Below are 9,917 nucleotides of genomic sequence, written 5' to 3' on the forward strand. Positions count from 1 at the left end.
TTGGACGATATGGTGAAGAGTTATGGTGCTCAATCTTGAAGCTCTCGTATAATTCTTTCATTATTTTATTGTTGAGATTTTTTCCATTATCTGTAATGATCTGGCTTGGAGCTCCATAGCGCTAGATAATCTCCTTCTTAAGGAACCATACAACCACTTATTTTGTCACATTGGCATAAGATACAGCTTCCACCTATTTGGTAAAGTAATAAATGGCAACCAGGATGAAGCGGTGATCGTTGGAATCTTTAGGCTCAATGGCGCCAATTATGTCAATTCCTCATATTGAGAATGACCAAGGTGATGTCAATACATTTAAGAGTGTTATGAACCTTGTCAGCATAAATTTGGCATTTATGATATTTTCTGGTATATTTGAAGTAGCCAAATTCCATGGTCAATTAGTAATAACCAACTCTCAAAATCTTCTTGGTCGTGGCATTCCCATTGGCATGAGTTCTAAAGGATTCCTCATGAATCTCTTTGATCAAGAGGTTTACTTCGTGTCTATCCATGCATCTAAGTAGAACCATGTCGTGATTTCTCTTGTATAACACACCATTTCTCAAGAAGAACTTTGATGCTAATTTCCTCAGAGTTTCCTTGCCCGGGGTTGTTGCATCTGTTGGGTATTCTGGATTTTGCAAATAGCATTTGATATCGTGAAACCAAGGTTTTCCATCACCCTCTTCTTCAACCAACTGACAGTAAGCAGGCTCAACTTTTCGCTCTATCTGGATGAGAGGCGCTTCATTACGGAATCTGACTCGGTATATTGAAGCCAAAATAGCCAGAGCATTAGCTACTTGATTCTCAGTCCTTGGGATATGACAGAAAGTGATTTCGTCAAAGTATTTTATCAACTCTACGACATAGGCACGATATGGGATCAACTTGGTATCACGAGTTTCCCATTCGCCTTTGAATTGGTAGATCACCAAGGCTAAGTCTCCACATATATCAAGGATTTTGATTCGGAGGCCAATTGTTGCTTCAATGCCTAGGATGCCCGCCTCATATTCTGCTATATTGTTTGTGATATCAAAACACAACCTTACTATGAAAGGAATATATCCACCATTTAGATTCAACAAAAAAAATCCTACACCATGCCCCATGTAATTGAAGGAACCATCGAACATGAGCTTCCATCGAGATTCGGGTTCAGGCCCTTCATTAGGTCCTGGGATTTCACAATCTTTTACTACCATAATGTATTCATCATGGAAGTGAAATTTCAACGGCGGGTAATCTTCAACAGGATGGTGTGCCAGGTAATCAGACAACACACTTACTTTAATAGCTTTTTAGGATACATACTAGATGTCATACTCAGACAGTAACATATGCCAACGGGTGAATCTTCCAGTTAAAGCAGGCTTTTTGAAGATATACTTTATTGGATCCATTCTTGAGATCAACAAAGTAGTATGGCAAATCATGTACTGCCTTAGACGGTGAGCGGCCCATGCTAAAGCACAACAAGTTTTCTCCAAGAGTGAATATCGAGTTTCATAATCGGTAAACTTCTTGCTCAGATAGTAAATGGAATGCTCTTTCTGGCCGATTTCATCATGTTCCCCAACATGCATCCCATTGAATCTTCAAGCACAACCAAATACATAAAGAGTGGCTTCCCGTGAATAGGTGGAATTAGAATAGGGGGGCTTTTAAAGGTATTGTTCGATCTTCTCAAAAGCTATTTGGCAGTCAGAGTTCCATTCAATTGCTTGATGTTTTTGAAGCAACTAGAATATAGGCTCACACGTAGTAGTCATATGAGATATAAACATGGAGATGTAATTCAATCGTCCTAGGAATCCTCTAACTTCTTTCTCTATACGTGGAACAAGCATTTCTTATATTGCTCTGACCTTCTCATGATCTACCTCAATTCCTTGTTGACTAATGATGAAACCAAGCAACTTTCCAGATTGAATGCCAAAGGTGCATTTAGCAGGGTTCAGTTGTAGTCGGAATTTTCGGAGACGCTCAAATAGCTTCTGTAAGTGGTCTATATGGTCCTCTTCACTTTGGGATTTGGCGATCATATCATTTCCATAAACCTTAATTTCCTTGTGCATCATATCATGGAAAAGAGTGATCATTGCTCTTTGGTAATTTGCCCCGACGTTTTTGAGACTGAAAGCCATTACCTTGTAGCAAAATATTCCCCAAGGGGTGATGAATGTGGTCTTTTCCATGTCTTCTAGATCCATATTAATTTGATTGTAACCCGAGAATCCATCCATGAAGGAGAATATTGTGAACTTAGCAGTGTTGTCTACCAAAGTGTCAATATGTGGCGGAGGGAAATCATCCTTCAGACTAGCTTTATTTAGATCCCTGTAATCAATACACATCATGAGTTTTCCATCCTTTTTGGGTATTGGCACAATATTAGCCACCCATTTGAGGGTATTTTGTAACTGCTAGAAAACCAGCATCAAACTGACGCTTCACCTTGTCACAAATCTTTAGAGCCATATCATGTCTCACTCTTCGGAGCTTCTGCTTCACCGATGGGTAATATGGCTGCAGTGGCATCTTGTGGATAACAATATCAATATCTAGACCTGGCATATCCTGATATGACCATGCAAATACATCCACGTATTCTTGTAACAACTTCATCAATCTTTCTTTTATGCTTTCCCCAAGTGTAGTACCAACTTTGACCTCTTTCTTATCTTCCTCGGTGCCAAGGTTGATTATCTCCATCGGTTCTTGATGTGGCTGAAGGGCCTTGGACTCGTGCTCGAGCAGCCTTTCCATTTCTTCAGGGATGTTGCAATCTTCCTCACCCTCTTCTTCTTCTTGGTAGATGGGGAATTCAAAGTTATAGAAAGTAGTAGGGTCATCAGATTTAACTGATTTATTGATTATTTTGCATGTTTTTGAATGATTTATTTCTTAGAAAAAGTGGAAATAAGAATGCAAAAAAGTTTTATAGTTTTTTTTAAAAGATTATCATTTTTCAGATGAGAAAGACAGTAAATGAACAATAAGAATTTGAACAAAAATGATCTTTATTTGTCATAACGATTTTTGAAATTTAAAATGGTCTTACAAATGATCCGTTACCCTTGGGTAGAGATAAGAATGTTGAAAAAAACAAAGGAAAACACAATTACTTTGACACGGGAAAAACTTCTGGAACCTCAATTGCCTCCCAATTTGTTAAGGTTGCTTCACACCGGTATATCATATTTAATACTTCTTCGTCTTTAGTGTCATGTTCAACTACACCGACTTGATCCCCATGGACAAAACCTATGCTTAGGAAGACTTCTTGAATGCTCTGTATGCGGTCCTTTCCAGGAATCATGGCTCTTTTATTAGCAGAAGGCTTGTACCCCAAATCGAAACGATCCTTTTTCTTGCTGACATTGATGACTTGCCCCCAACATGCAGCGCCTCCACTTTCAATTGCTGAAATCACGCTTTTTAAAGATGCAAATGACAAATTGGATTTCTCAATGGGGTCCTTTACTTCCGCATGCGTGGCATTGGTTATCTCAAGTTCTTGGAAAGAAGTTTCCAAGGCATCTTCATCAGCCTCGATATAACGAAAAGAGGAGAGTTTACTAATGATCAAATCTTCTTCACCTGATACAAAGGCGTGTTTTTTTATGAAAAACTTCATTTTCTGATGCAAAGTAGAAGTCATTTCCCCAACAACATGTATCCATGTACGTCCCAAAAGGCAGCTATAAGCGGGATTAATTTCCATGACTTGCAAAATGATGGGGAATACATGCGGGCCAATTTGTATTGGTAGCTCTACCTCCCTAATCACTGTCCTCCAGGAACCGTCAAATGCTTTTACCACAAGCGCATTGGGTTTCATCTCTGACCATTGGTAAGATAATTTAGCAAGTGCCCTTTTTGGTAGGACATTAAGGTAAGATCTAGTGTCAACTAAAACCCTAGTTATCTTCTTGGAACTTTATGGATACATGTAAGGCGCATTTGTGATTCTGTCCTTCCTTAAGCAACTCTTCATTACTGAAACTCAGAGTGTTGCAAGTTATGATACTGGCAATCACCCCATCAAATTGGCCAACTGTTATATCTTGAGTAACATGAGTTTAGGCAAGCACTTTTAGTAGAGCCTCCCTATGAGTTTGGGATATCAGAAGCAAGGATATGATAGATATTTTTGACGGTGTTTGATGTAGCTGATCGACTATTTTGTAGTCTCTTTTCTTTATCATTTTCAAAAATTCAACTGCTTCACCTTATTGCAATGCTGACTGTACCACTTCAAGTTCTTTGGCAGGAACTACGGTCATAGTTTCCTTTGTTGTTTCTTAAGGGGTTATATTGAAATCGGGAGTATAAATCTGACCACCGCGGGTCATTCTGCTTGTCCTTGCGATGTTTGTGACATTGGAACTAACATCCTCCAGGCTCTTCTCACATTCAACATCTTTAGGTTATCCGTCTACAACAGTTATGTCATATTTCCAAGGTACGACCATGGTGCTTTCGAAGGGAAAGGGGGAAGGCATACAGACTACCACGGGGGATGGATGAACAACATCCCTTATTCGATAGGTTATCTCAACAAGTTCTGATAGATTGAAAAAGGGTTCAATCACTGAAATTTCCTCATTTGTTGTAGGATCGCAAACCTATAAAACACCTTGATCCATCAAGTTTTGAATATCAGCTCGTACCAATTTACACCCTCTTAGGTATACGACACATTCTTCACAGTTATCATGACAGGTATCAACTAGGCCAACTCCCACCAATATTGCATGGATTGATAGCAATAGAGTTTTAGCATCTTCAACATTTTTTATTATACAAACATCAGATACATCTTCAATGGTATTAACAACACCATGTGCAGGCAGAGGATTACTCTTTATGTTGGGTCCAACATCTTTGAATGAAAGGATCTTCTTCTCAACCAACTCTCACATATATGCTTCAAAGCATAACATCCTTCTAAATTATGCCCAGGGGCACCCTCATGGAAAGGACAATGGGCATTTTGGTTGTACCATGGAGGTAAAGGATCCGGTGGAGGACCCAAAGGTCTGGGAGCCACTGACCCTTTTGCAGTAATGATGGGTACAACTTAGTGTACATCATAGGTATTAGAGTGAAAGAAAGTCTACCTCTTTGTACCCTATTCTGATTTGGAAGATTTTACGGACGCGGAGCTTAACCCCTTGGCTATTGATAAACTGGTGCCATAGGTGCTTGTTGATATACTGGTGCTTGTTAAGCTGGTTGATATATATGAGCTTGTGGTTGGTTGAAAGTTGGTGTGACTCCTACCACATAATGTTGTTTGATATACTGCACTGGATAAGTTGGTTGTTGTTGGGCAAATTGTGGTTGCTACTTCTTCCACGAGTGACTCCTTCTTTGACTGGTTGACACTACGTTCGTTTCACCCTCCTTTTTTCTTTAAAACCCTCCGGAAAACTTTTTGATATTCTTACCAGATATTTCAGTGGTGGTTAACATTTTGCCATTTTTCAATCCAAGCTCAACTTTTATACCCACGACAACCAAGTCATAGAAACTTGCTGATACACTACTCACCATCCTTTCATAGAACATATGCTTTATTGTATCCATGAACTAATCTGCTAACTTCTTCTCAACAAGGGGTGGTTGAACTTGTGAGGCCAATTCCCTCCATCGTTGTGCATATTTCTTAAAAGACTCGTTATCTTTTTGGGATATGCTGAGCAATTGCCTCCTATCCGGGGCCATATCCATGTTATATTTATAATTCTGGATGAAAGCATCAGATAAGTCTTGGAAACAGCAAATTCTACTTTGATCAAGGCTTAAGTACCACTTAGAGGGAGCACCTCTCAAGCTATCTTGGAAGCAATGTATCATAAGTTTATTATCCTCGACGTGTGCAACCATCTTCTGATAGTACATGATGAGGGACTTTTGGGGCATGAGTGGCCCTCGTACTTATCAAAATCATGGGTCTTAAATTTCGTGGGAATCAGAAGACCAGACACTAAGCACATCTCCCTAGTAGTAACACCAAAGAATTGGTCACCTTCCATTGCCCTTAACCTTTTTATCAAGAATCTGAAAATTCTCCTTCATTCCTCTTATGTATTCATGCCTTTCGTCATCTTCGTTAGAAAAATCTGAAGCATGTTGTTGATCTTTGAAATAAGGTTGCACACATGCATGGACTGGGGGTGGTTCAAATGTGTGGACCACAGGATGAGCCTCGTTAATAGTTCGTAGAGACATTGTTTGCTTAGTGGATTGTACAACATCAGGGGTGCCTTTAACTAGAGGTGTAAAGCCGAGAGGTAAACCGAAGATTGGCCAAGTAGTATACATCATTCTTGTAGGTTAGGGTTCAATCGTAGGACCAGTGATCTCTGAAACAATCGTTGTTTGAGTGTCCAACTTGGCCTTGATGACTTGAAGCATCTCCAAGACATGACCCATATTTCCTCGTAGGTCCTTAAGCTCAGATCTTACTCTCTCTAATTCTTGCTCTTGATCTACCATTCTCTGACGAGCGTTGGCTCTGGTGTTATAGAGGTATTGGGGATTCAGTGTGGAACTGGAAAAAGACACATAATGAGATTTTGTTTAAAGAATAACATGGATGCATGTATGGGTGCATATATAGATAGATTTTTGTGCAAAACTCTTAGTTATCTTTGTTATTTATTTCAACAATATCAGAACATATTGTTTGTAATATAAGACTAAAAAGCATAATAAATGAGATCCAAATGACATCTTTCATTACTTTAAATTCAAATTAAAATACAAGTGATTTAACTTCAAGTACATGTGATTCAAATTCAAGTACAATTGATTTGTATTCAAGTACAAGTGAACTTAAGCTCCATTGATAACACTGAAATTTACGTATTTTCGACTCCGATTTCACATGCATTCTAGTTGTTTTATTGTCATTTTGTTGTGTTATTTCTATGTTTTCCTTTGTTTTCAGATTTTTACTTTAATCGGAGCCCCGATCGAGAAAAGGAGTGAAAAAGGGCTAAAAACCCTAAAATTCAGCATTTTGTGCTTATGGCCTACCCAGTGGCGGGCGCCACAGACCAAGCCATGACGTGTCAAATTCAACTTCCCTCAACTCCCATGTTTTCCCACTACTTCCACTAAGGCGCCTCACTTTGGCCTTGTGGCGGGCGCCATGGCCTTGTGGCGGGTGCCACAAGAGGAAAAACAGTTCCCTCCTATTTTCAAGTTGAAGGGCATCCAAGTCATTTCCATCTTTTTACTTGCTTATAAATAGAAACGCGAATTCACTTTTACAATCATCCAAACTTAGAGCAGAGGCAAACTCAGAAGAAAATTTGTTTCACTTAGGCATATATTTAGTATTTTATAGTGGTAATCGCTTCGCATTGGAGTGTTACCACAATTGTGTAATCAAGTCTGTGATAGAGTCTGTAATCGAGTTTGGAGCACTTTGGAAGGAAGTTAATCCTGCCGCCATTTTCTTTTCCGCATTGCAATTTACTCAGCCCTCCGATTGGAGCAGGTTTTTATTTCTCGCTTTTACTTTATTTATTTCTGCACTCGCTTTTATTTTATTTATTTCCCGCACTCGCTTTTACTTTATTTATTTCCCGCACTCGCTTTTACTTTATTTATTTCCCGCACTCGCTTTTACTTTATTTATTTCTGCACTCGCTTTTACTTTATTTATTTCCCGCACTCGCTTTTACTTTATTTATTTCCCGCACTCGCTTTTAATTATTTACTTTCCGCACTCGCACTACTTTTATTTACTTTCCGCACTCGCACTACTTTTATTTAAATTAATGCACTTTTATTTTACCATGTCTAACTAAATCTAAAAGGTTAGAATGTAAGGATCGTAATTGAACCGATAATCCGTACAATTGTCCGTAGAAACACTTAAGGGCTATTTTAACCTTCAACTTAAGTTTTCCCGCACTTCAATTCCGTTGGGTAAGATCGAAAGTCGTTCAACGTCTATTTAAACTTAATTGTTTTTAACTATTTCAAAAACAGCGAAAGCGCTTTGTTTAGTTCATTAGGAGTTTTTAACATTAAGAAGAAAAGAGATTTTAAAACTATTTTCGGACGCGTTTATAAGTTTAGAGTCTGGTTCGTAAGAACCTCTTTTGGTTAAGAAGTCCAGGTTATAATACTTATCAACTTAGTCAAGATACTATATTTCTTAAAAATAGGTTTACTACTCTAACGCAATGCGCGCCTTTTTATAAGTGACAATAAGAGGGTTTGATTAGGGAGTACAACTCGGTTCTGAATACGCGAAAGCGACAGTTCCTGTTAAATTAGTTCTTTTCAAAGTAGGAAACATTGCCCATAAGTAGTTCTATTAGCAAGTACTTGGATTATCAATTGATTACGTGAATTACATTCGACCTTGCCTTTATCAATTATAAATCTATTTCAACACTTTACTTTTCATTGCACACTACAAAAACACTTATTTCGATTGCCTTTGATAAACACCATAACGACAGATAACGATAGCTTGACACTTGGTCTCTGTGGATTCGACAATCTTTTATATTACTCTGACGCGTTCGTATACTTGCGAAAAGCACGCATCAAGTTTTTGGCGCCGTTGCCGGGGACCAATTTCGTCAAATTTCATTTTCCTGTTGTTATATCGTTTAGACTTAGGTTATTTCCTGTCGGTCAATGCGAAGAACTCGCAGCACCGGAAGTTTAAGTTTAGTAAACCCTCTGGCGGAACCTGAACGTTACGCTCGTGCACGTTTATTCTTTCATAGAATTAAGAGAGTTATGGCCGAAGATCAAAACCAAAGACCTCTAAAGGACTTCGCTCAACCATCTAATGAAGAACCTAGTTCTAGTATAGTAAACCCAACTATCCCAGCCAATAATTTTGAACTTAAACCATCTCTGTTACAACTAGTGCAACAGAGACAATTCGCGGGTCTCGCTACCGAGAACCCTAACCAACATTTAAAAATATTCCTTCAATTAGCAGATACTTTTAAAACCAATGGAGCTTCTCCTGAGGCAATACGTTTAAGATTATTTCCTTTTTCCCTCAGAGATAAAGCCCTATCATGGTTAGATTCCCTTCCACCCAATTCCATTACGACTTGGGATAATCTTAGAAGAGTTTTTCTTGCTAGATATTTTCCCCCAAGTAAGACCGCCGTTCTTCGAAACCATATAACTAGATTTACCCAAAACCAAGGAGAATCATTGTTCGAAGCTTGGGAGAGATATAAAGAGTTGTTATGAGCATGCCCACATCATGGTTTAGAAAACTGGTTAATCATTCAAACCTTCTATAATGGACTTCATTATAACACAAAGATGATCATCGACGCTTCTGCAGGCGGTGCTCTGATGAACAAACCTTACCCTGAAGCTAGTGCCCTCATTGAAGACATGGCTCAAAACCATCAATCATGGGGAGTCGAACGAGCGACAGTTGAGAAGAAGGAAGCCCAAGGAGGAGTGCATGAACTAAGCTCTATAGACATGATGCAAGCTAAAATGGACGCATTAGCCCTCAAAGTCGAGCATATGTACACGAACCCGAATACTGTAGCCGCAGTTTCGTCGGATTGTGAGATATATGGAACCCAAGGACACCAATCCGCAGAATGCAGTCTATTGAACGGAACCCACTCCGAGCAAGTGAACTACACCCAAGGGAACCCATACTCGAATACCTATAACCCTGGATGGAGGAATCACCCTAACTTCTCCTATAAAAACAATAACCCTATTCAAAATAATGCACCTCCGAGACCTAGTTATCAAGCCCCTAGATCAAATCAACCTATGCAACTTGTACCACCAAAGTCGAGCCTTGAGAAAATTATGGAAAATTTTATCACCGCTCAAACCCAACAAAACAAGGAGTTCATGAACCAAAACATTCATGTTAACAAATT

General features: G+C 39.0%; 1 protein-coding gene and 1 non-coding gene across 2 annotated transcripts; both read right to left on the reverse strand.

Moving 5' to 3' along the window:
• Positions 1 to 401: 401 nt before the first annotated feature.
• On the reverse strand, positions 402 to 1,211 carry LOC127130161 (uncharacterized). Its single transcript, XM_051059229.1, has one exon. The coding sequence runs from the start codon at positions 1,209 to 1,211 to the stop codon at positions 402 to 404; it is 810 nt and encodes a 269-aa protein (XP_050915186.1).
• Positions 1,212 to 9,168: 7,957 nt separating this feature from the next.
• On the reverse strand, positions 9,169 to 9,275 carry LOC127133394 (small nucleolar RNA R71). Its single transcript, XR_007807373.1, has one exon. It is a non-coding gene; the product is annotated as a small nucleolar RNA R71 (small nucleolar RNA).
• Positions 9,276 to 9,917: the final 642 nt, after the last annotated feature.

The sequence above is a fragment of the Lathyrus oleraceus genome, chromosome 3, assembly GCF_024323335.1.
Source record: "Lathyrus oleraceus cultivar Zhongwan6 chromosome 3, CAAS_Psat_ZW6_1.0, whole genome shotgun sequence".
NCBI classification, from domain to species: domain Eukaryota; kingdom Viridiplantae; phylum Streptophyta; class Magnoliopsida; order Fabales; family Fabaceae; genus Lathyrus; species Lathyrus oleraceus.